This window comes from Ahaetulla prasina, chromosome 3 (assembly GCF_028640845.1).
Source record: "Ahaetulla prasina isolate Xishuangbanna chromosome 3, ASM2864084v1, whole genome shotgun sequence".
Classification (NCBI taxonomy): Eukaryota; Metazoa; Chordata; class Lepidosauria; order Squamata; family Colubridae; genus Ahaetulla; species Ahaetulla prasina.
The window spans coordinates 181,176,327-181,203,866 of NC_080541.1; the positions used below are offsets into that span (position 1 = coordinate 181,176,327).

General features: G+C 39.7%; 1 protein-coding gene and 1 long non-coding RNA gene across 6 annotated transcripts; one reads left to right on the forward strand and one right to left on the reverse strand.

Moving 5' to 3' along the window:
* Positions 1-1,321: 1,321 nt before the first annotated feature.
* LOC131195703 (armadillo repeat-containing protein 12-like) lies at positions 1,322-26,231 on the forward strand. 5 transcript variants are annotated; one of them, XM_058177838.1, is made up of 7 exons: positions 1,324-1,877; positions 2,445-2,550; positions 14,339-14,496; positions 15,887-16,021; positions 20,969-21,142; positions 22,957-23,028; positions 25,021-26,231. In XM_058177838.1, the coding sequence occupies exons 2-7, from the start codon at positions 2,502-2,504 to the stop codon at positions 25,897-25,899; spliced, it is 1,467 nt and encodes a 488-aa protein (XP_058033821.1). In that variant the 5' UTR covers positions 1,324-1,877; positions 2,445-2,501; the 3' UTR covers positions 25,900-26,231. The 5 variants fall into 5 exon arrangements, with proteins under 5 accessions (XP_058033824.1, XP_058033821.1, XP_058033820.1 ...); XM_058177837.1 differs by having other exon boundaries at positions 1,324-2,550; XM_058177840.1 differs by lacking the exon at positions 2,445-2,550 and having other exon boundaries at positions 1,325-1,877.
* Positions 10,645-12,268, reverse strand: LOC131195708 (uncharacterized). The gene is made up of 3 exons (XR_009154531.1): positions 12,220-12,268; positions 11,230-11,401; positions 10,645-10,742 (listed from the first exon to the last, which is right to left on the reverse strand). It is a non-coding gene; the product is annotated as an uncharacterized LOC131195708 (long non-coding RNA).
* Positions 26,232-27,540: the final 1,309 nt, after the last annotated feature.

Consider the following 27,540-nt stretch of genomic DNA (forward strand, 5'->3'; position numbering starts at 1 on the left):
TGGAACATTCAATGGAAATAGAAACACTTTACCACATATCATATCCTATTCTATTGTAATTTCTACAGGGCTCTTCAGAATAGATATGCCATATGCTTGATGCATCAATACCCAAGAAGAATGGATGATAATTATATGAATCTTCTCTCAGTTATCTCTCATTGGTGCAATAGCTAAATTTTACATTGCTGCAATGGAAACAAGGCACAAATGAGCAAGACTGAACACTCTTGTTTTTCCTTTTATATTGTGTTTTTCTTTTCTTCTAATTATCGTTAGAAGAAAATTTTCTTCTGATTATCGATTAAAATAAACAAAACGTTAGGACTGAAAGGTAACTTTCACTTGTTCGGCCAGGGATTTCTAATCCGCTCCCTTCCAGAAGCATATTAGATTTAAATTATCCCTTGCCAACATTTGCAAGTTTTTACTGGAAAAACAGCACCAATTGGATTTTTTAAAAAACAACAACAAATAGGGGCATGAGAAGTAGACATTCAGAAACAGATTTCCTCAGTGTGCAAGTATTTTGGTGGAATATATTCATTATCTTCTGGATATTTCTGCCCATCACTTAGTATTACATGTAACACAGAAATAGGTAAAAAGAGAAGAAGAAAGAAATAGGAGCCAATGCACTTCATTGAAAGAACAAAACCAAAAAAGCCATGCAAATATAAGTTGAGCATTTGGCAATCTTGTGCAGATTTTCCCTGCAGTAAATAGGCATTGCAGGGCTTTGGAGTGCTTTGATGCAAATGGAGACTAGAAAATTCAGGACTGAACTTGCTAATCACAACTTATTCCTGGCAATCAGAGTTATTAAGGAAGGCTCTTAGCAGATAATGTCAGTACAGTACAATTAAGCACATTATATACTTATAGAAATAGGGGAGGGAAGGGTTGTTGAAACTTATATTGAAAATTTGTTGAAACCTTATACTAATAATTGGAAATTTTGCCCAGGAGGATGTACAACTTTCTCCAAGTATATTTATTTATTAAATTTATTTGCCGCCCTTCTCGCTGTGGGGCTACTCTGAATGGCTTATAAAAGTAAAATGGGGGAAAAACTTATAAAAAATGTAAACATAATACCAGAGCAATGAAACAATAAAAATAAACAAGGAAAGTGGAGCCGGAAGCGCAGAGAGAAGGTGGGGTTAGCTAATTTGTCTAGTAGCCACCACCAGTGTGGTACTCCCCTATTGATTCCCCAAGCCAATTGGCAGAGATAGGAGTTTAGGCCCTGAAGGACAGGATAGGACAGTGGGAACAGATCTCACCCCAGGGTGGGGGGTGGGGGAGGATGTTTCAGAAGACTAACATTACGGCAGAGAAGACTCTTCTCCTGGAAACTATTGCCAGCCAGAGTTTCTTGACCTATGGGATCTGCAGCAGGCCTCCTCTGCCAGCACATGTAAGAAAGGCTTGTCTTAGTGAGATGAGACAAGTTGGTGCCTTCCAGGAGTTTTTAATTACATTTCCTGTTACTGCTGAAATCTGGCCATGCTGGCATGATGAAAAATATGTATATAGTCCAAAATTCTGGGGGGAAGAAGAAAAACCACCATCATGTTATCCTTAGAGAGTTAAAAGAACCACACCTTGAAGTGTGAATGTAAATCTGATTGTATCACAGTCCACTAGCCAATAATAGTTTTGGGCTGCATAAACAGAGGGATAGAATCAAGATCACGTGAATGTTAATACCACTTTATAATGCCTTGGTAAGGCCACACTTGGAATATTGCATTCAGTTTTGGTCGCCATGATGTAAAAAAGATGCTGAGACTCTAGAAAGAGTGCAGAGAAGAGCAACAAAGATGATTAGGGGACTGGAGGCTAAAACATACGAAGAACGCTGCAGGAACTGGGTATGTCTAGTTTAATGAAAAGAAGGACTAGGGGAGACATGATAGCAGTGTTCCAATATCTCTGGGGTTGCCACAAAGAAAAGGGAGTCAAACTATTCTCCAAAGCATCTGAGGGTAGAACAAGAAGCAATGGGTGGAAACTAATCAAGGAGAGAAGCAAGTTAAAACTAAAGAGAAATTTCCTGACAGAACAATTAACCAGTGGAACAACTTGCCTGCAGAAGTTGTGACTGCTCCAACACTGGAAATTTTTAAGAAAATGTTGGATAACCATTTGTCTGAAATGGTGTAGGGTTTCCTGCCTGCACAGGGGGTTGGACTAGAAGGCCTCCAAGGTCCCTTCCAACTCTGTTATTATTATTATTAATATTTGCTATATGAACATGATGCTTCTATAAGTGTCAAAATAAGTATCTCTGGTTCTGAAGCTGAGTTTCATTAATGTGCTGGATGGGACCAGATATATTTCCCGAGGATTGTTTTCAAAACGTATTGCTTGGAGGCTGTGGCATTCCGTTTAACAGAAAAGTTCCTTTCACTGCATCACTGCATCCTAACTTTTGCTAGCAATCTCTATCCAGAGGAATGACTTGTGGATGAGACAGGATCGTTCCCTACAGCGTTATGAGAATGGCTGGCAGTTTCATTTCTGGAGGAACTTCCAAAGTTCAAGGTACAGGAGAGCGGTTGGTTGAAGATTTAATCTTGGTAAGATGCTTTTTGCAAAGATGTGAATTCCTGACAAAGTTTGGTCATGGAGTCATCTGGGACATATAGGAAGTTTGCTCCTGTTTATGTCAATGGTAACAATTCAATTTACTTTGGCAAGCAGAATCAGGCACCTGAAAGGAATTCTTGAGTTTTGTTTGTTTATAGTTTATCCCAGGTCACATTGGTTTCCTTTTTTACAAACCCTCTAATTACTTTTAATATTATGGTCTAGTTCTTCTAACAGTTTCCGGATTGCAGTGAAAGTTGAGAAACATGTACAGATGGTGTAAATATGGATATGAGGAATCCCCATGTCTATTTAGTGAATGCTATACTAACACTAAGTAGCCACTTATACCCTTCCAAAATGTTTCTGCTTTAAAAACTGCAAAAATAGCCTGAAGAATGTCAGGTGTATATAATCTAGTCTTTTCCTCTTCTTTATGAAATTGGAAAAGGCTTTAAATATTGTGGGAAGATGGCAGCACTGTTTTGATAAATCATGCTCTACACCAGTTACGCAGAGTAGTGTGCAATTTAATAAAGTATTAAAAACCTTTAACTATGAGAACAGTATTGATATTAAAACAAAAGGGTAACATAAAACACTCAGCAAAACTGGCTACGCCGCCAATATAATAAAAAACAATAAAGAAGCCAATCTCATCACCATCCTCTGAAAGGGTAAATTTATCAAAAGCCTTGTCTCAGGGGTGAAATGCTCCCGGTTCGGACTGGATCACCCGATCGGGTAGCAATAGTGGCAGGTGGTTCGGAGAACTGGTAGCAAAAATCCCTGCCCCCCTGCATGCCCAGCTGAGCCGTGCGATCATCAGAGTTTTTTTGTTTTTTTTACTTTTAAAAGCATTTTTTCTTCGGCCAAAAAAATGCTTTTAAAAGTTAAAAAAAAGCCTCTGATGATTGTGCAGCTCAGCTGGGATCATCAGAGCCTTTTAAAAACATTTTTAAAGGCAAAAAAAATGGCTTTAAAAGAAAACAAAAGCCTCTCATGATCAGGCAACTCAGCTGGGATTACCAGAGCCTTTTAAAAGCATTTTTTACAACCTCTTCAGCCGAAGAGGTTGTAGAAAAAATGCTTTTAAAAGTTAAAAAAAAGCCTCTGATGATTGTGCAGCTCAGCTGGGATCATCAGAGCCTTTTAAAAACATTTTTAAAGGCAAAAAAAATGGCTTTAAAAGAAAACAAAAGCCTCTCATGATCAGGCAACTCAGCTGGGATTACCAGAGCCTTTTAAAAGCATTTTTTTACAACCTCTTCAGCCGAAGAGGTTGTAGAAAAAATGCTTTTAAAAGTTAAAAAAAATTGGCCACACCCACCCAGTCACATTATTCCCCCACCAAGCCACGCCCACAGAACAAATTTTACATTTCACCACTGCCTTGTCTCAAATATCACTAAATGTGTATCTTTCAAATGATGGCACATAAAATAAGATCTCAAATGATGATAATTAAGTATGGGCAGGTTCTGGTAAAAGATCCTTCTGTCTGGGTTGTGCGCAGAAACAAGAGTGCCCTTGATAGAAAGAGAGTTGGATATTGAATCTGTTGTTTTCCCACTTGAGTCAAAAATCCAGTGGGACTGATTCCCTAGTTACTCTATTTGAGCTCTGTTTTGTATCCCTGCGAGTAAAGTCCTTGAGAAAAAAGGGCTAGGCCTAGCAAATGGAAATAACAGGCTCATCCAGAATGTGTCAGATGAGGAAGATTAAGTAGAAGAGGGGATTGTAATTGTTCTTTGGTGCATTTTCAGCTGTACTGCCTGTGATACCTCCTTCATAGGCAACATTCCTGCTACAAGTCCCAGTCCAATTCCTGCTGTTGCGTGAAGAATACCAACAAAACCCAAGGGCTGTATCACAAAAAGTGTGCACATGATGAAATATAAATCTGTCCCCCCAATTGTTTCTACCCCTCTTATCCAGTCTGGCAAGAAGGGCATGCTCTAGGTCAGGGGTCTCCAACCTTGGCAACTTTAAGACTTGTGGACTTCAACTCCCAGAATCCCTCAGCCAACTTGCTGGCTGAGGAATTCTGGGAGCTGAAGTCCACAAGTCTTAAAGTTGCCAAGGTTGGAGACCTCTGCTCTAAGGTCAGCTAGGGAGAGACAGCCAAAGAGGCACAGAAGCAGAGACTTTTCTCCTGTGGCACCCAACCTTTGGAAATCTTCCCTCCCCAATTAGTTTGGCCCCATCCCTGTTGGCCTGTGGCTTGTGATCAAGCTTGAGGCCCTAGCATGGGTGAGATGAATAATATCTGGTTGTATGAATAATATAGGTCAGATCATTCCTGACCACTATGTATTTCTCTTTTTGTTTTACATTATGAATATTTCACATTTTTATTAGTTTCATCGTAACCCGCCTAAAACCAAATAGAAGTTTTTTGGGAGAGGAGGAGTGTTCTAGTTTTAGAGGCCCAAATTTATTTAGGTCTTCTGACCACTTCCCACAGGAGGGTCATTTGCTGCAGAGAAACTGAGTCAATGACTAGCCAGATGCTTCTTCAGCAAAAGTGCTGGTATTTCCCTCAACACAAAGCCAGCCAGCGATTGCCAGATGTCTCTGCTCATCTCCTGGTGTTATCAGTCGAATCTACGTCATTTTCTTCCTAACCTTGTTAGTCAGGGACAGCTAACCTGTGAGCAAAAGCAAGGTTAGAAGGAGGGCCTCAAGGAGACGAGATAATTCCATCTCCTGGGTCGGGTCAAGAAAGAAGGAGGCTCGCCTTTCTCTGGCCCCACCACCAACATCACTGAAAAATCCTTCTTCCTGCCCAAGGCCTCTCCTGCCAGCTGGCCCCCAACCCTTTAGGAACCCCCCCTTGGTAAACACAGGCTGAGTTGCTAATTGAGAAGCCAACACATTTGTTTGTCAGACTCCGCAATGAGCAATGCCTAGCCTGTCAGAGGGAAGGGGGGTGGTGCAGCAGGGTTTGCGTTGTCAACCGTGCTTCGCCTAGTGCAAACCAGCGCTGAAGGGGTTAAAAAGGTGAAGGCCCCAAGCCTGATATTGAGGAACAGAAACAGGCGGGGGGGGGGAGGAGAGGGTGTGCGCTTACGCGTGTGTGAGAGAGAGAAAGAACAGAACATCCTGTACCCTTGAGTATAAAAAAAAAAAAACGGTCCTGTAAGGGCAGAGTGGGGGTGGGGGAATGGAGGCAGGCAGGCGCTGCTGTGGAGGGAGCAGCTGTACTGAAGGCGTGTAAGAGGTGTGTGAGTGCATTTGTGTGGGATTGAGAAGGTTGAGTACATGTGCATAGACAGAGAATCTGGAGATTGGGGGGGGGGGGAATAACTTTTGTCAGAAGACGAGCTCCTGTGTTGCATTTAAAAAGAACCTTAATCGGTTACTCAAATGATTCTGCATCAATGAAATCGGCAGAATTGACCTGTGACTGGAACAGGAATTTCTTGAAAGGGGCACAGAAAGGCAGACACCCTTCGTTTGCAGAGGCTGCCTGTAGGTGTTGCTGCAAAGACCACTTTAAAAGAAGGCTCCTGCCTCAGCTGAGGAAAAAGCAGGATGCCTTTTCTAAGATGGTGCTCACCAGTGGCAGGTTTGAACGGTCCTGAAAGTAAAAACGGAGAACTTCCAAGGAGAGGTTATTGAGAAGCTTCCTTTGGTCATCTGTTAAAGGTTGAATAAAGGCCTTTTATTCATGATTATCGTATAGCAAAAATAAGAGCAAGAGGCATGCATAAGAGCACCGGGGTGCCTACCGTCCCTATCCTAATGTTTCCTCTATTCATATCTGTTTATGTATTCAATTCATGCTTATACTTGTATACCTAATACATTAGGTAATATACTATATATATTACCTAATGTATTAGGTAATATATATATTACCTAATACATTCTTAACAAACAAAATAAATAAATAGTAAAGTCATCCTTAAATGTTTGCATCTGGACCAGATTTCAGGGAGAAGTCCTAGGCCCCCAGTCAACCCAGTGAGCAAGGTTGCCAACATAGCTTCCCAGTGAAAGCATCTATGTTGCCCATTTAAGTGCAGCTTCCCTTTCTCAATATCCAGAGGCTTCAGTTATTGAACCTTGGCTTATCATCTCTCTTTCTTTCTCTCTAGAGCCATAACCACAAAGTCATAGGGATTCTGGTTCTGGCTGTTATCAGTTATGGGATATCTCTTAAAGAGCCAGCTGTGTGAGTCGTGTGAAATCCAGTAGGGATTTTTCACAATATAAGCAGAGGGTGGGAGGGTGCATTCTGTCAAATGTGCTCATTAAGTCAAGAATAAACATAACACGGGGCAACGAGAACCTTAGCAACAGCATCACTAAGAAATGATGGCGATTAAAGAGTGACTCCAATAATGCCACAAAAATAAACAACCCTTGTCAAAAAAAAAAGTGTCTCTGAGAACATTAAGAAAAATAGGAGCTGATGTGTGATTTGGGGAGCGAAAAGTATGTGCAAGCAGAATTTTATGGCAGGAGTTATTTTTATGTTGAATAAGATGTTCTTGGTTAGGCAGGGTCAGGTTGCATACAGTAGGTCACAGAGTTGTTTGCATGGGTTATAGCAGGGGTCTTCAACCTTGGCAACTTGAAGAGGGCTGAGGAATTCTGGGAGTTGAAGTCCACAAGTCTTCAAGTTGCCAAGGTTGGAGACCCCTGGGTTCTAGAGTTGTTTTGCATGGCCTTAAACCCCACATCAGTTCTTCGATCCAGCATAAAGCTATTTGTATCCACTCAGGGCCAGTACATAGATCCGGTTGTTCCCACGGGCAAATTTGTCTTTCTCTTAAATTATGGAAAAAGTGAAAAACGAATGTATTGACCGTAACATTCCTACAATCTCTTTTCCTTATATATACATGTGCCTGTGTGTCCGTTTTTTTGTGTGCGATGGCAGTGACACATCTACAAATGATTCTCTGGAATCATTTGACAACTTGTCTTGTAAAAGCCTCGACTTGTTTTTCTTAAGCTGCTGGTGAGATCCTAGGGACTGCTACAATAGAGTCTTGTCAGCAAATACCATTTGTAAATCATTAGATGTTGAAAAACTACATGTGTGTCTGCTAATGAAATCAGTGTCTCACAAGTGGCACTTGCAGGAGAATTTTATTATCGTGTGTATTATTTGCTAGACTTACATCCCTCCCTGTCTCCAGGGGTTCTAGCTTGCTTATTATACAATGTACTCCCTTCTCCATTTTTTGTCCCCCCAGCAACCTTGTAATACAATAGGATAAGTGAGAATGACTGACCCAACACCTAGGGAGCTTCCATGGCTGAAAGTGAACCCGAACCTGTATTCCACCACCACCCCCTTTTGTTTTAAGCCAACATGTTAAGTGCTACATTACAACATTGATGGTGATCTTATTTAGTCCCCTAATTTTCTCCTTGTCTGTCACCATATTTCCTGGAAGCAAACACAGCCTTAGTAGAAATTGCTTAGGATTCCTGCCTTAGGACACTCTTCCAAAACTATCGTGTACTTTTTGTAAATACTGGAGTCCCACCAGAATTGCTATTCAGCTCCCTCTCATATGTTAATTGCTTCATATCTTCGCTGCAATCTACTTCAGCGTGCAAAAGGGGATCATTTCAGGAATAGGACCTTCTATCAGAGTTGATTCTTCTATTCCCCAAATTTTTACGTTCTGTATTGATCCACATCTCTAAGAGGTCTGCCAGACTGAAGCACCACTCTAGAACACATATAAGACAAGACCCTGACTAATCCCATGATGATGTCATTGGGACTTACAATCACAAACAGTTTTCTTACAGCCTTGGTCAGTGACATAGCTATGTGTGAAAAGGCTTCAGAAACAGCAGATACCACTGCCTTGTGCTTACAGGTACAGTCTGTGTTCTTATTCAAAGGATTCTTGAAACATACTATATTTTATTCCCTTTCATGATTTCACCATTGCATGATTAGGTAAATCTTGCTGAGTGTGTCAGCATTCCAGAAAACCCTCCTTGCAGAAAAGACTCCGAAGCAAACATCTTTCAAAGTTCTTTTACTAGAATAGGTAATCTGGCACAGCTAGTGGAAATCCGAAACTGGGAATCCGGGTTCCTCCCTCAGTAAACAAACTCCAAAATTCCCACCCTCATGACCCCTCTGCCGATCACATGCTCCAATCTTCAATCGTCCCATCTCGAGACATCACTCCGGCCACTCCTTCTTCAGATGCAAGCTCAGCCTGACCTTGACCAGCAGGCAGAATGTTATTATGTCTAATAATCCCTTGTACCACCCCCCTCCCCTACTTTCCCACACAGGAGAAAGTGGCAGTGTGTGGAAGCCTTCGGCCTAGCATGGCTTTCAAAGCTGACAAAATGTATAATAAAAACAAATCTTTTATTTTTGTGGATGAAGGAAAGATGGGTGTTTAACAGAGACCTGAAGGGAGAGGATAAGGCACTCAATAGTTGGCCAGCAGTGAGTACCAACTACCTGACAATGGTCTGTTCTCAAGTACTGGCAAGAAATAGCAAGCTCTGATTAGCTGGTGGGTTGAAAGATCTATAGACTTTCAAATATAGAAACAATCCTGTGGTTATAAGCATCCTGTTGTCCAAACGGGTCTGGAAATTGTCAAGACAGTCGGGATCATTCTCAGGTGTGTTTTGAACTGCATTCAGAAGAATTCAGACAACAAAGCTGGCTGAGGGATTCTGGGAGTTGAAGTCCACAAGTCTTAAAGTTGCCAAGGTTGGAGACCCCTGCCCTAAGGAACTAGATTGCAATCCCAGTCAGCTAGTGTGAATAACAATTGCAATCTTTTGAGTTCTGTGAGTGGTCTTATACTTTTCTTATTAGAGTTCTCAGACTAGAGAGATAGAGTTTTCACCTTGTGTCATGATCTTCATCTGAGATCACGAAAGCTGGATATGAGACTGGCGGGGGGGCGGGGGTGAGAACCCTCGAAGGAGACAAAGGCCAAGTTCCAAAGAATTGGCTTCCTTCATCTGCAGCTTTTTCTTTATGGTTCATTGGGATACAGCCTAAAGAAATACTGCTTCCTGGGAGTAGAGGGGCTGCCACTCAACTCAAGAGTTTTGCTGCCCTCTTCTGGAGTCTCCCAAATGTTCCTCAAAGACCTAAAAACACAGCAAATGTATCCATGCCTGAAAAATGAAGCATAATTACAGCAATAGGGAGTGCCATCATACCCTCATCTATTAGGCAATGTGTCATAGTGGGACTTACTTCTGAGTAAACAGATCTGTGTGTGCATGTGTTTAAATGCCACATTAAATTCATTTCTGAAAAAGTAAATGTGGTTATATCTAGTAGCTATATTTTGTTCTTTGTTATGGAAACACTAAGAGTAGTCAAAATATTTTGCTGCCTGAGACAATAAAGAAGATTTTATCCCTTTACCCTTGAGATACATCTCATATGCAAAATTCACCTGGGCAATTTATTACTTATTTACTTGTGGCAGGTATACTTCTACAAAAACAACTTCATCTGGCTTACGAATAGTAAAACAATTAAAGGAATAATAATCTCCTCCAAAATAATAACACTTTAGCTAAACATTTATAAAACAATTAAGCAGCAGGGAGAACCAAACAAAGCTAAAAGCTAAAATATGGATTCAAAACATATACATTTTGAACAAAGTACTTATGGAAAGAGAGATTTCATATCCTCAAAGAAAATGATGCGCTTATGTGGGGGAAGGGGTTTCTAGCTGGATTTTCAAGTAGCTCAGCACATCAATTTGGAGAGAGCTGATTTTCTCTGGTTGACAGTGCTTTTCCAAAGTAACATGCAGAGGGCTCTTTTTTTATCGAGCTTGCTCCCCACTCCCCTCTATAGGTAGAAAAATGCTAGAGATTGAACTAGCGAACCTGCCATGTGCAAAGTCTTTTTCTACTGACTAAATTTTTCTCCTTATCATCTTTTCATTCCAAGTACGATGCCAAGAATTTGTCTCTCAAGATTTCATGGTATTTTCATGATATCAAGAGAAGGAGGAGAGAAGATTCAGAGGCCTAACTCTTCTTCTTCTGATGATGATGATGTGCCAGAGTTGTCATGAAGGGCACAGGTGACATCACAAACCATATGAGGTGTAGTATTGTCACAGGTGAAGGATAGGTTGGCCTGTAGTCAGGGCAGGGTTCCATCAGATTTCCTGGAAGTTTAAAGCAATATGAAGTACAATGAGTTGATAACTACTAACAACATGGTAACTGCAGCTACCGGAGCTACAGCCATCTATTTGGTGTCGAAGGCTCTCCTAGCAATACTAAGAAGCCCCCACTACAGCCGTGATTCAATGAACTTTGCCAGTGAGTCAAATGAAATAAGGGTTGAACATGCTCACAATATATGTTGTTGATGTTGCTCTCTTTCTCTTCCTTCCTGCCAAGCTTCATGGAGACTGATATCCAAATGGGAAGTCTCACAATTGGAGATTCATGGGCACAGAAGTCCTGGTGGAAACTCTAGGACTGAAGTCCTGTATATTTAAATCCTACGTCTCATTCTCCTACCTTTATTCTGTAACAGACTGAAAGCCAATATTTTCTCATAGTGACAAACACTTGACCCCTGAGTATCGCTATTTAGTTGGACCAATTCATCTCAAGCCCTTTGATTTTAATCTTGCCAGTTCTTACCTTCACATCGGCTCTCTAGTTTCTTCTTCCCTAGAATTCTCCACCTCCCTTGAATCCTAAAATATATCCCCTCTTTCGTCTAGGCATGAAGAACTGCAAGGGCCAATGTCTCTCCTCAGTCTTCATCTGTATTTTGACTGGGAATGACAAAGTCTCTTTCCTTCCTGATTTCCTGGAGAAGAAGGGAAATGTTTGTCTTCCTAACACCTGAAAATGGGTAGGGTTTCCCCTAGTCCAAAAGTCTTCTACTCAACTTCAGGCAACCGAGATTTGAGAATAAGAATGTCAATCTCATTGTGACAACAGGAAATAGGTAGGGGAGAACTTCTATCTCTGGTATGTCTTTCTCCTCTCCTCAGTCTGGGAGTCTCCCTTTAGTTTCAGGTGGGATGGGATGGGGTCTCAGTTTCTTAGTCTCAGTAGCAATCCAGCCACCTCCCCCAATCTCCAACCGGTTATCATCATCTAAGTATGAAGAATTATTAGGTACCAGTCAGTGGTGGGTTTCAATTTTTTTTACTACCAGTTCTGTGGGTGTGGCTTGATGGGCGTGGCATGGCTTGGTGGGCGGCGCTTGGTGGGCCTGGCAGGGGAAGGATACTGTAAAATCTCTATTTCCTCCCAATCAGCTGGGACTTGGGAGGCAGAGAATAGATGGGAGTGGGGCTAGTCAGAATTTTTACTACCGGTTCTCTGAACTACTCAAAATTTCTGCTACCAGTTCTCCAGAACTGGTCAAAACTTGCTGAAACCCACCTCTGGTACTGGTGCCAAATTATAAGACCAGTCTAGCGGTTTGGGCTTATGCAGTTAGTGGAAATGGGAAACATCTTAAAAGGTTGATATTCCCAGCTGCTGTAGATGTTCTCAACCACTTCTCATGTTTTCCCTGTTTCTGGGTCACCTTTTCAGTGTTAACTTTTATTTGCAAAAGACCGTCCTGCTTTTAGGCTCTGTTTCTGAATTGACAGCCTTCCCCTTCCCACTTACCTCTTCTGATTCTTCCTGGAACACTGTGGCTGTTATGCTTGCTTTAATCACTGATGAGTCATCTTGATTGTTGAACTAAAATAAAATAAGGGGAAAGAAAAAGAGAACTGGGAAATGCACAAGAAGCTCTTGCTAACTGTATTTTATTTGGCCAAGGGTCACTGCGGAAAAGAAGCATGTGGCAGCTGTAGGGCCATGTAAGGCGGAGAAATGGGGGTACAAGACATGTTGGCCTGAGCAGGAATGTCAAAAAGTTTAAAGCAATTGTGTGCTATTAAAGAACCATCATTTTATTGTAGCTACATTTTAAAACAAATGCTACATTAGTTTATCCCTGCTAGAAAAATAGCATCATTAACTGCTTTGTAAAGACCCATTAAGTCCAGCTGGGCTGCTAAGTATGATATCCATCGAAAAACATTTCTTTCTTCCATAAGGTTTTTTGACTTCTCACTTTAACCAATTGTGCTGAATTCCAATGTGGCCTTGGATCCAAATACTAACCAAGACCGACTTTGCTTGATTTTCAAGATCAGCCAAGATTGGCTAGCCCAGGAGTCTCCAACCTTGGCAACTTTAAGCTGGTGGACTTCAACTCCCAGCAAAGCTGGCTGGGGAATTCTGGGAGTTGAAGTCCTCCAGGGTTAAAGTTGCCAAGGCTGGAGACCCCTGGGCTAGAAGGTATCACCTACTGAGGTGTATAACTACCGTAATGACCTGTCTAGTCAAGCATTTTGTCCCAAGAACAACCCAGTATGAACCATACAAGGACACTGTATTAGAAAGAGGCACAGTTGCAAGTAGAGGAGGGCAGGGCGGAAGGGAGATTTGACATCAACGACACAAGCGATGCTGAGACCTTAGAAAGAATGCAAAGAACACAGAAATGATAAGGGGATTAGGGACTAAATTGTACGACAGACAGTTTAGAGAATTCAGTATGTCTAGTAGTCTAACAAAGAAGGATTAGGGGTGACATGATAGTTGTCTTCTGGTACTTGGGGGGCAGTCACAGGGAGGAGGGGGTCATCTTGTTCTCCAAAGCACCTGAGGGCAGTACAACAAGCAATGGGGGGAAGCTAGTTACAGAGAGATCCAATCTGGAGTTAAAGAGAAATTTAGCTGTAATATAATACTTCTAATACTACGATCTCAGGTTCTAATACTATAAATGTCATTCTTCCTCTTTTCTCTTTTCTTTAATTTTATACTCTTCTCCTATGAAGCAATGCATTTATCTGCTTATTACATAAGTAAAAAACTCCAAAAATTTGCAACATTTTCTTAGAGAGCTTGATTATTTTAGATGCCTTTTTAAATATTTTTGTCTCTATAATATTCCTTTTGAAATGCAAAGATTGGTAATACACCAGTGTAGTAGCACTGTAGATTGGCATATATTAATAACAATATTAGCAGTTTTTAATCCTTTTCATCTTTCCTATTACCTATTCTTTTAGCATCTTATAATGTCACTTTGTTATTTGTGTCTTATGATTTGTGTTGATTGCTTTTATTTAATATCTTATGACTATCAAAGAGTGTTGTATCTTATGATTTGTGATGATTGTATTATGATTATGATCATGATTTATCACTTGTTGCTTGTATGTACACTGAGAACCTATGCACTGGAGATAAATTCCTTGTATGTCTAATCACACTTGGCCAATAAACAATTCTTTTCTTCTCTTTTCTTCTCTTCTCTTCATGACCTTTCTTGCCACAGTTATTAAGTGAATCACTGCAGTTGTTAGGTTAGTTACACACTTGTTAAGTGAATCTGGCTTCCCCATTGACTTTGCTTATCAGAAGGTCATAAAAGATAATCACAAGATCCCAGGACACTGCAACAGTCATAAGCATGAGGCAGTTGCCAACTGCTTGAATTTTGATCATGTGACCATGGGAATGCTGCAATGGTTATAAATGTGAAAAATGGTCAAAGGTCACTTTTTCAATGCTGTTATAACTTCAAATGGTCAATAAATGAATTGTTGTAAATTGAGGACTACGTGTATATGCAGGATGTTCCAGTGCAAAAATGTCTTCACAGAAATTTTAAGCCACCTTTGATTTCCATGGAATTGGAATTTTATTTTTGAATTATTGCTCCCAGGGTTATCTACAGACTCTTTCTATACTGCATCTATAAAAGCAAGCGTTCCAGGAGAGCTCAGTCGGCTTCTGATGTCCCTCAGTCCCAACCTAGATGATGACACCAAGAGAATGACACTTCGTAATATCGCTCACTGTATCTACTTGAAGGAATCTGAGGTGAAAGTCCTTCATTACTGGACATACTGTAGAATGTGATGAGAAAAGCTGAGTCTTATGCAGCCCAATATCTTCAACCTTAGAAGTCCCATTATTAACATCCCTCATTCCATTAGAAATCAGTTTCCAAAATTGTGTACTTTTTCCTGATTGCTTATTTGTACCCTATGACTATCATTAAGTGTTGTACCTTGATGAAGATATCTTTTCTTTTATGTACACTGAGAGCATATGCACCAAGACAAATTCCTTGTGTGTCCAATCTCACTTTGCCAATACAAATTCTATTCTATTCTATTCTATTTTTTTGGAAAAGAGGATGAGGGATTCTGCAGAGATCGGATTAATGTTCTACTGGGAGATATTTAAGTGTTTTCACTGGGAAAAATTAAGCTAGATTTTTCAGCAGAAACTGAAAGGTAATAGATCGCAGCTGATAAAATCAGCAATTCCTATCTGTACATCAGCCTTCTGGAAAAATCAGACTCTGGCTGGACCTGGAACAGATATTGGAATTACTGTTCTGTTTCTCCAATGCACATCATTCATGAAGTCCTTGAATGTGAAGGGGAGACTACCTTTGTCCTAATGTACACTTAAATGCAGGTAATTAGGATATATTTCGTCCCAGGATAAAGCTGGGATCTGTGTGTGCTCAGAATTCAATACAGAGATCTTTTGGAGATCAATTGATTTCTTGGTTCTTTTTTGAACTTGGGGACATTAAGTGTAAATTAAGCACTTGTCCCCTTGTTTAGAGATCAAATCCCATTCAAAAATAAAAATCAAAAACCCCAAAGCGATTTACCAAAGTGGTAAGGCATTGTTGTTTTTTTAACCCTCCTTCCAGTTGCCTTGCCCAGTGATCCTTCAACCTATGTGAGTCTTGCCAAAACTAAAGCTCTCTGAATATGTTTTAGTACAATTCCCCTCGACACAGTGCAGAGTTGGGACTTATAATTAAACACATTTAGTGCATGAGAGGAGGCAGGCTCCTACACAGGAGTGCCCATAGGGGATATCCAAAATTCAAGACGGCAACCATGCATTTTGCTGGGTGGAATTGATAAAGACATGGGATATGTTTGGCATTTATTCCCATAAAATGCAGATGATGCCATCCCTGCACCCAGGATCTGCAGTCCTGTTGTGAAACTGAATTGCTCTTCAGAGTCACCATCAATAAAAATGTATTGCATCCCCCTTGACAGGTACCACTTTATTGTCTATATTTGGTCCGTGATTTGGTAGCTTAGCCATCAAATCTTACATCATGCAGGTCAGATGTTGTTATGGTGAATATGACATACTGTATTTGTCGCATTTCAAGTATGGTGATTGAGAAGGCTGATGTGCCTAGCCACCTGATTATTTCTTTCTTACTTCCTAGGCAAGTGGTTGCACCAATGATGACATAAAATTAGTGGCCTCTTTCCTGGATGATAGGGATAAAGAGACTAAAACTGAGACCCTGAATGTCTTCAAAGCCTTCGCTACCATCCGGAAGTTTAAAATCAAAATCCAGGTAAACATTTCTGGAAATGGTATATGGATCCCAAATTTATCTCTTGGACTGATTTCTTGTAGTAATGATCTTATAGTTTTTATTTATTTATTAAATTTATATATTATCTATCTAACTGATAAAGGCAACTCTGGGCAGAATATAAATCATATATAATCATATAAGTCTCTTATTTGTAACTGACATTAAGGATGTTAATAACCGCCTAAACATTTATAAGGATTCTGACTTCAGCACACTTTCTACAGATGTGGTCTTTTTATCCTGTATTTACTATTGACTTATGCTTTGCTTCCTTTTTGGATGTTTTTAGGGTTGTTTTTTTTCAAAGTATATTTTGTATTTTATTTTCCAAATTATATTTTAATTATTTTTGGCAGTCACTCTAGGACATTATTAGAAAGGATGGGATAAAAATAATTTTTAATGAATAAAACGAACACAGCTATTTAATACTCTACTTTGTATATTTTCCCTTGTGGGAAATACTGTCTTTCCCCCAAAATAAGACCCTGTCTTATATTTTCTCGAACACTGAAATAAATACTTAGAGCTGATTTCCAGCTCTATCTCCCTAACCCTAACCAGAGGAAATGGCAGGGACAGGCTGTGCATGTGTTTAAATATTTTCGGGGTGGGCTTATTTTGAGGGGGGGTATTTTAGTGCATGTGCTCAAAAGCCTAACTGGGCTTATTATCAGGGGATGTCTTATTTTTGGGGAAACAGGGTATGGTCTATAAAGTAATTCAATATAGAAACTGACACGGGGGGGGGAGAACATACAATTGTCTAACAATCTATTGAGAGATTCCATATTTCTTACAAAGAGCTAATACAGTATAGCCCATGATCTATGGGTCATGGTTTTAGACATATTTATATATCTGAATAGATAAAACAGAATCAAAATGGGCAGGCAAAAAACAACAACAACAATGGAGCAGGAGTGACTTCCAACTTTCTGCAGCTTTCCTATTGACTTAGCTTGTGGAAAGTTGGCAAGAAGGACCAGAAATTATGAACACATGACCTCAGCTGACCATAATGGTGCTACAGGGTGGCACAGCCATACTGAAGCGGCCACAATTTTGCCAATGTAAGTAGTCTTAAAATCCTTGAAATCTCAATCCCATAGAATGGGTCCTGGATTATGGATGTATTCTTTAAGTTAGCCATTTGAAATACCTTGATTCAAAAACTGTTGCCCTGTGATACACTGTTTTCCCCAAAGGAAGGTTACAAACAGACAAACAGAACAGTTTTAGTACTACATAGATTCCAATAAGTTATACCTTTTAATTTTACCTTTTTAAAAATACCTTTTAATTGTTTATTTTAAAATACTGTAGATATCAAAGCCTCTGAAAAAACATTCCAATACTAAAAATAACTTGAGAGTTTATAGACTCCTAATGCATTTGAACAAATTGTGAAATTAAGAGTTGTTTTAACTGAATATTCTGCCATTTAACAATATTATGCATTCCAGATTCTTCTTGCAATAACTCAGATTGTTCAATTTCATTGACAATAATATGATCTAACCTATTAATTTAATTGCTTGTTTTTGATTACCAAAAGAGCCCTTTTAAACTAGGATTACCTAGCTAAGTATAAATATGCAAAAAAGGGTCAATTATATTTCCTTGCCAGAATCTTCCCAATTTTCCCAACTGGTCTATTAGACATTTTGTACATAACAGTAGCAGTGCAAATGTGTAATTATATGCTAGTGATATATTATTGATAGTAAAATCTCATCAAATTTATGAAAGATAAATGCTGTATAAATGAATATTACTTCAAGACTGATATAGTGACACAAAGTAGTGATATCCCTACATTTATACTTAAAGTTACTTCAAGCAGATTGATGGAACTAACCAATTTAAAAATTAGAGGAGAGAAAAGGTGTCCTTGATTAGTTCCACATGATATCATAATAGTCAAAGAGGAAATTCCATTTGTAATAACTCAGCAAAGGAAATTGAATGCTACAATTTGATCCAATTGCTAAAGGAGAAAATTTGCATTCAGGGAATATATGTTTCAAAAAAATCTGTTATCATTTCTTTCTTTTTTTTAACAGTTTATTTATACATTTTCACATTACATACATATGTGCATATTGTCTGGATCATTTTGCTTATATAATGATCAGAGGTGGGTTTCAGCAGGTTCTGACCAGTTCTGGAGAACCGGCAGTGGAAATTTTGAATAGTTCAGAGAACCGGTAATAAAAATTCTGACTGGCCCCGCCCCCTTCTATTCTCTGCCTCCTGAGTCCCAGCTGATTGGGAGGAAATGGGGGTTTTGCAGTAACCTTCCCCTGGATTGGAGAGGGAATGGAGATTTTACAGTATTCTTCTCCAGCCACGCCCTCCAAGCCACGCCCACCAAGGCATGCCACGCCCACCAAGGCATGCCCACAGAACCGGTAGTAAAAAATTTTGAAACCCACCACTGATAATAATACCTTTCCCCTTCTAATTTCCAACCATTTGTAAAAAAAATTCCATGTTCGAAAATGCTCTGTATCTTCTTTTTCTTTCATCTTTAATGCCAATCTGTCCATTTCTGCACAATGTAATTTTTTTTAATTACATCTTCTTCTGTAGGTGTTTCTTCATTTTTCCAGTGCTGTGCAAATACAATTCTTGCTGCTGTCAATGCATGTAATATTAAATATATATTCCCTTTGTCAAACTTTTCTGGCACTATGCCTAACAAAAATATTTCTGCGTTATAATCTAAGTGCAGCTTTGTTGTACCATTTCTAATGGCTTTTCCTGCCATTCAATAAAACCTTTACCATTAATTACATTTTTTCTCAATTATCAGATGCTTGACTTTTTTTTTTTAATAAAATGAGATTGTGCAGGATGGATGATGAAAACCAATATTGCCAACAGAATATGTAACGAGGCTGTGGTCAATAATTTTGCATCAACATTTAGCAAGCAAATTGGAGAATAATGTGCATAGTCTGGAATTTGAGTGTTCATGGCAACTGGACTTCTTTTCTTTTTGGCTTGAAATGTTTTGCTGCTTATCCAAGTATCTTCTTCAGAATGAAGACTGTTAGTCAGTTATTCTGTTGGATCTCAGATAAAAAAGAAAAGACACCCAGTTGCAATAAGTCAACTTCCAGACAATTCCACCTGGATGACTGGGAATCTTCATTAAAATATGATGCACAGTGAGCATGTCTTTACCTGTCTTTAAAGTCCCAGTTTTATTAAACCTCATTAAAGAAATTTGGAAAAACCTTTAAAAAGCATCATTTTGGATTTTGAAATGTACTGGAGCAGAAACGTCAAAATAGGTCTCGTAATATGTAAGAGAATAATCAGGAGTTTTTCCTGTTTTCAAAGCAATATCTATTATTCTTTGGCAAGATGGAAGTGCAGCCCAATAACCTGCTTGGTCTTACATAATTTTAGGAAGTGTTATGTTATATAAAAATTGATTACTCTGTTCCTTTGTTGTGTTTTAATTCAGTTTTATGTAACTGAGAGTAACATTTTTAAAAATTTGATTTATTGACTCATAAACTAACTCTCTCTCTATTTCCTGGGCATTCTCTCTATAATAAAGAGTACATAGTTGCAACTATTTCAGATGAAAGATTAGTAATTACCTTTATTTTTAGTTTGCTCCCAATGCTTTTACTTTATATCATTCAGTGATTTTGTTTTAAAACATTGAGGGAATTGTTTTCCTCTGCAGCAAGAATAAATGCTATGTGTAATTGGGATTTGGAATTATCTGCATATACATTCAAAAGCATATTTTCCTGTTTCCACTTGCCAATTTTTCTTTTTATAGACCATAATGAATAAACATGACCACACACACATCCACACACAACTTAAAGGAATTCCAAACAGCCAAAAAATTTACAGCCCATTTATAACAAAATAACTTAAAAACTTGTGAATACTTTAGTGAAGTTATACTTAAATATAATCTAGAAAAAAAATAAGAGATCCACAAGGAAATGCAATAAATTCATAAACAATCAATGAAAAAAAAACCCTTCTGGATTGCTTATTTCTTGTTCTCTTACAAATGTAGAGTAATTGTGAATCAGAACTACTACATAGTTATTCAATTTTAAATTTCCACTTATGTAGACTAGCTCAACCAATTTGTTAGATAAAATACTTTGCCTTTGAGGAATGACATGCTTTTCATGTACAAGAAGGGAAGTTCAAAAGTAATGTTCCAAAGTATTACTTCTCAGGCAGAGTAGTGGAAGCTTGGAACCAACTTCCAGCGGAGGTAATGGGTCAATCGTTTGTAACTAAGTTTAAGCATGTTTGGGATAAACACATGCCCATCACCTGACAAAAAAATTAAAAAATCAAAGGGCAGACTTGAAGGACCACTAGGTCTTTTTCTGGCACCAGTTTTCTATGCTTTTCTGTCTCTAAGAGTGAGCTACTCAATTTAGTAAGTATCTGCCTCTTCTTGGAGGTACATTTAAGATATTTGGCTTTCACAAAACTAATAGAGAAGCCACATTAGGCTGAAACTAAAAAGGGAAAGAAAAAAGTAAATATATACACACATGTTCATTTATATTTCCAAAAACTAAAATAAAGATGAAACAAATTATTTTTGGGAAGCTGACACGAATTTTTAAAAGCTAAAACAAAAATCTCCTTTTACTGAATGTACAGTTAAATTTTCAATGAAAAGATATTCTTCCAGTTACCAGTAGAAGGCACTATGATCAAGGGGTATTGATTTTTTTTTTTAATTCGCAACTTTTCAATTAAAGCCAATGTGCTGGCTGGGGAATTTGCTAAAGTTGAGAAGCACTGCACTCAACTGCAGCACTGCACTTTAGAGATGTATCCTTAAAAAAATAAAAAGTCAACTATTGACATTGCATCTCAAAGATACACAGATTGTCAATTCTTATGTATCTTTCTTCACAGGAATATGTCCCCAAAATCATCGAGATTGTGACAAGCAACTGGGACAACAATCTGCAATTTGCTGGTTTGCAGCTGCTGAATGGGTTGCACATACCAGATCAAACACACACATTATTGAGAACGCAGCTTACAAACTTTATGGACATTCTGCTCACAGCAAACACCTTGACCAAGGTACACCACACACAGGCATTTTGTTCTCTTTCAATAAGCCCAGGAGTTTGAGACTGGCTAAACTTGGAGCAGAGCAAAAATACAGCTTAATGTCTATAAAGAGATCGAATAATATTCAGCATCTTTCCTCTAAATGCATCATTAATTGCAGTCATCCAGATTCTGATTTATTCTAGTTCTCTGACTCAGTTCTGAATCTAGTTTCTGAACCACCTTCCTGCCTTATAAGCCATCTTATGTGGGTCATTAAGTAAATTCAGTACAGACTAAATAACATTTCCCCCCTGATCTTTTAAAAATTATTAGTATTCTTTGTTTACCTTGGGATATCCTATCCTTTGCTGTTGGTTTGCTCCTATGCATTAACGTTGCTCTCTTGACTAAATGAAAATGATCATATCCTGAATATTAGAAATAGATATTTCTATAAAAAGTTGGGCCCAGAGTAAAATGTTGATCAGGCTTTATTCAGGCTTTTATGCCCCAATTGCTGTTAGCTGCTCATGAGCACTAATTATACTCAGCCACCATTGGAGTATGCTTTTGTAGGTGTAGCTGTATATGTGTGTGTGTTTTAACTTCTGCAAAAATAAGAATCCTGAAGCCTGCTAAGATCTCTCTGTGTTGGGTAAGTGGTGTCAGTTTGGTTACATCGACAACCTCAGCATCAGAAATGCAGAGAATAATTATTAGAATTCATGCTGCCTCTCACTTCACTTATCAAACCAACTTTGCGTAACTGCTGCCAAGACTGGAAATCTTTACATGGAATCCTCAACTAGTCTGATTCATGACTACATTTTGCAACTGGTAATCTGTCATAGATGCTCTGGAGGCCTGTCTAATCAGCAACTGGATATATATATATATATCCCCATGCCTTTTCTCTCTAATACAGACAGGCAGGAGAGGAAGAGTAAAAACTGAAAGGGGAAAAAACTGTAGATTTCTCCTTCTGCTGTATTTTTTTTTTTTTACTTGAGTGGTCTTGGACTATAAATAAACTTCCAACTTTAATTTCCCCTTTTCTCACATGCAAATGAATAGAGCAGAGCAGTTGTGGGTTTCAATTTTTTTACTACAGGTTCTATGGCTGTGGCTTGGTGGGCGTGGCTTGGTGGGCATGGCAGGGAAAGGATACTGTAAAATCTCCATTCCCTCCTCTCTCCAGGAGAAGGATACTACAAAATCCCCATTTCCTCCCGATCAGCTGGGACTTGGGAGGCAGACTAGATGGGGGCGGGGCCAGTCAGAATTTTTACTACTGGTTCTCCGAACTACTCAAAATTTCCACTACTGGCTCTCCAGCACTGGTCAGAACCTGTTGAAACCCATCTCTTGGCAGCCTTAAGACTTGTGGACTTCAACTCCCAGAATTCTCCATTCTCCAGCTATGCTGGATGGAGAATTCTGGGAGTTGAAGTCCACAAGTCTTAAAGCTGCCAAGTTTGAAGACTTCTGGAATAGAGGATGTCAATCAATTTGCTGGTATAGGGAAGAGTTGATGCACTGAGCATTGCAGATTGGCTTTTCAGGAACTCAGTGCCCCTGGGTGCCCGACTATTTTCCCTCAAGTCACTGAAAGGATATGAAATCTGTACTCTTTACTGTTATTTTGACTTATACTAGTTGGATGACTCTAGATTGATGCAATAAAGCCCTTATGGGGAAATGACCAGGAGCAGCAACAACAGCAACAAAAATTGCCAGCAGTGCTTCTTTATTTGCTAGAGAGCTTTAGTTGTAAAGGTGATAGAATGGTCTTGTTTCTACACAGCAGTTTCTAAAATGGATCTTATCACCTGTTTGATCAGGTACAAGTTCTCAAATTTCTTGGTAAGCTCATTGAGAAGGAAGATTTGCTCTATGACATCATGAATTGTCAGGTAAGAAGTTTGTGTTGGGGTGGGAGGAAGCAGTAGGACATAGCGGGAATTGCCGGAATCACCAGAGAGGTTTTGGGGATGGATTTCATTTCCTCATAATCTTTTATTTATTTAGAATATGGCATTGTTACATTAGCCAGGAGACTACAATATTATTAATGCAGAGTAGTAGTTTGGCTGCCTGTTTACTAGCTCTGTTAGGTAAACCCTTGTGTGCTTCCCAAGGTGCACCAAAGCAGGGCAAGCTAGCTTCACACCAGAGAGAAAGACAGACAGCTCTTCCTGCAGCAACATCCAAGGCTCCCTTCCTCCACCAGAGCCATCTCATAAATAGGCATTGCAACTGGGAAGGTTCAGAGCCAGCAGGAATCAGACTGCCTGCATGAAGCATCAGCTTATCTTCCACTGAAGTGGCACCTATTTATATACCCACATAGAACTTCTTTTTTTTCAAACTGCAAGGTGGGCAGAAGTTGAAGCAAGTAACGGGAGTTTACCCTGCCAGGAGGGCTAGGACTCGAACCCCTGGAGCAGAGACCATCCCCAGCATCATTGAGCCACTGAGCCACCACATCTCTAGCTTCTTCTTAGGATCTGAGTACATAGCATCAACTTATGAAAGCTTGACTTCCTAAGTTCTAGAAATCTATGAAATATAGCTTAAAGCTCTGTTTTGTGGCTGAAATCAGTCAGAAAGCCTTCTAATCTGTGGCAAATCAGAATAGTTGCCAAATAAAAGTCAGATCAAAAGCAGAAGAAATAAGAATGTCCATTTGTCACACCATATAGCTAAGCACTGTTAATCTCTTTTCCTAGTCTCTTGAACCTGGTCAGTGGTGTCCTTGTGGGTGTGGTAATTCCTAGGAATACTTCTAGAACCAAGCTTGCATAACTCATAGTTTCCACTTTTCCATATTTTGGGGTGTGTGATGGATTGGGCATCAGGTATCAGGCTTGTATCAGTTGCTTTAGCTCAGTTTTATTGCATTTGGTCAGTCATAAACAGCATTGGTTAAAGTCACAAGCAATTGAGCCAGAGACTGCAGTTAATAAGATTTTAATGAGATTTTAGGGAGCAGATCCAAATGCCAATATAAAGCTACGTTTTTAGAGACCTAGCTATTGCTTATGGAGAACTTCCAGATCCTGCATAATCTGTCTCAGCTGTTCCTAAAATCTGAATCTGACTGTCAACATTCTCTGGGTTCTAATGGAGGATGATAAAGCACAGTCGAGCACTTAGCTGCCATATTCTTGGCACTGGGCTTGTTCCAACCTTGTCCCTGTTACTCATCATGACTATGCAAGCTCCTTCTAGCCCCGATCCAGAAATAGCTCTTCTTCCTCAACTTTCTCTCAGATAATGTAGTCGGATACAGAGATAACCTCGACAAAGCAACAAAGAGTTATTAGGAGAGACATTAAGAGAAAATAACTGACAACTCAGTCCTGGGAAAGGAAAAAGCGTGGGGGGAAAATTCAAAACAATGCTCTGTTGATTATGTTTGGTATAAGATGGGCAGAGGAAAGCTCTGGCAGGCTTTCAAGTTAATGTCATTATACCCTACAACAGTACAGTTGTATTCTTGAAATCCTTGTCATGCAGTATCCTGATCTGGCCTACATCAAAGGATGGAGACGTATGCATGATGGCACTTAACAGTGGAGAAGCTGCCCATCCACTTCTCTTGGTTAACAGGCTGAACTAGTGAGCAGAGAACTTGGTCACAGTCTTCTTCCATTTAATGACATTCAAGGCACTTTTAATTAAATTATGATGTTGAAATTATATACAGTCACAATTTATACACATTGATATCTTATTTTCCCTCCCTTTTTTGTATGTGTGTGTGGTGTCTAGCCTGAGAATGGGGGAGCCAGGGTTAGCATTACCTTTCATCCCTTGATTTGATGAGGAGAGAGGAAAGAATGAGGAGGAAGGCTCTGAACTGATGTATTGTGAATGAAGTGTTTTTCATCTCTTCCTCCAAGGCACCTGCTGACTTCCTGAACCTCTTCCAGACATCTCAACCTGGGAATCTGCTTTTTGAGATGTTAGTATTTGTGGAACAACTTAGTGAAGGGCGCCAGTCTCCGCAGTACCAGTCAATGCAGTGGGACTATAACAAAAACTCCCTCCATGAAATCATTTTTGGTGACAATTCCCGCCTTTCTGAGCGCTTGCTGGCTCTCATTGTCCATCCAGAAGAAGATGTGCAGACTCAGGCTTGCAAAGTGATCCTCAGCCTGAAGATAAACAAGGAAGAAAGCAGGATCAGTAGTGGACATTCGCTGGGGTCTGAGCTTAGTGCTTACCCTCTTGAATCCACCAGAAAAAGCCAGATTGCCAATGCCTCCCTTATTAGCCAGCCTTCAATCCCAACTACTAAGTCTTCATCTGATGCTCCTCACAGTGAAAGTGTTGGCAGCTTTCACCCTCCCCCGGGCACCAATGAGACTAGTGTTGGCAGCTTTCACCCTCTCCCAGACACCAATGAGACTAGTCGTGGCAGCTTTCACCCTCCCCCAGGCACCAATGAGACTAGTGTTGGCAGCTTTCACCCTCTCCCGGGCACCAATGAGACTAGTCGTGGCAGCTTTCACCCTCTCCTGGGCACCAATGAGACTAGTCATGGCAGCTTTCACCCTCCCCCAGGCACCAATGAGACTAGTGTTGGCAGCTTTCACCCTCTCCTGGGTACTGATGAGACTGGCCAAAGCTTTCATCCCCTTGAGAGGGCTGATCATAGCTTCCACCCACTTCCAAATGTCACTGTGGAGAGCAGTAGTGAGCGTGTCCTGGAGGAACCCATGGATAGTTTTCACACTCCCCCAGTTGCTGGGTCAGAAGAAAGTGACCACAGCATTTGAAGGCAGCAGTTGTACAGAGGAAAAAAGAGACTAATAAAATGGGTTGACAAACAGAGGAAAAATGCCTTTCTGTTTTTCTACAAAAAGAAAAAAAAATTCCAAAGAGACTGATATTCCTGTCTCTCCCAAATCAGCCCTTGTCTGAAAAGTTTAAAAAATCAGTCCCTTTTCTGTCACTGAGATGGTGAATACTGACAGATGCAAGCAACCTAAACCACTCATAAATAGTCTCAAACTAAACTTTATTTTTAGTCACCTACATATGTTACAAGAACTCAACAGACTGAATGCATTTCCTTGAGAACAGACAGATGAGGCATTAGGGCAGAGGTCTTCAAACTTGGCAACTTTAAGACTTGTGGACTTCAACTCCCAGAATTCTCCAGCCAGTTACGCTGGCTGGAGAATTCTGGGAATTGAAGACCACAAGTTTAAAGCTGCCAAGTTTAGGGACCCCTGCATTAGGGATTCTGGGGCAGGTCAGGCCTGTGCTGCTTTCTGCAATGCAAAGACTCTGAACTTTACCCTTCTTAACACTTGCCTCCAGTCTAGCTGGAGATTCCACCACAAGTAATAACCATATCCTCTCTATGATGTATTGGAGCATTCTAAACAGTCTTTCGGTGATTTCGCTCCAAAGCTACATTCATATATTTTCACCTTGCTAAAATTTGGTTGGCTTAGCATATGGCAGCAAAGTTAATTGAGCAAATGCCCTCCCCTTTCAAACTGTTTAAAATTGCTTAAAAGTTAAACTATTGACATCCTTTTGGAACACACACACACACACACACACACACACACACATAATGTTAACAAAATGTTATCCAACTCATAAAAACCTTTCTTTCAAATAAATTATGACTACATTTCCCAGGTCTTCTCTCATATGTATTTTCACAACCTAATCTAGAAATTCAGTTGTTGCTGAACCTTTTTCCGAAGCCATAAGTTTTCACCAGGGATGCAAGGAGTCAGGCAGTATTTGTGTCAGAGTCAGTCCAAGAGATAAAACTCCCACAAGTCACATTCCCAAAGATAATTGGTTCCAGCTGTAAATGTTCTCAGGAATTCAGACAAAGCAAACAACACATTGCTTCAGTGGATGACCTTCTGTCTGAGTGGACTTTAACAACCAGGGTTCCTTTATTCTCTAGCCAGGGACAGTTGAAGCTGATTTTCCCTGATATATGCTTTCAGACTTTTAAAAGCTTCAGTCTTATTTGGATGCCTTTCCCTACAAGCAGCCACTCCTTCACTATTTTTTCCCTCAATACTCCCATGGATGTCTAGAGCAGAGATAATGATGAAGCTAGCATGGTAATCATGCACATGCGTGACTTACATACATGTACCATGTGATGATGTTATATGTACAGTATGATGATGCCATTCCGACCCTGTCATCATTTGGGATTATTATGATTTGCTGTGGATGTCATCAGCTGCTACCAACATTCCCAAAACTAGGAGGCCTTGCTTCTACTCCAGCTCAGAATTCTCCAGAACAAAATAAGGTGTAGTAGGGCTTCTACCTGTTCTTTCTCTACTGTTTGGTATCTGAGTTAAGGGATTTGTAAGCTTGCTTGTCTTCTGCTTTGGAGCTGATCTTTGTGTCCTTCTGAATAACCTGCTTCTGTT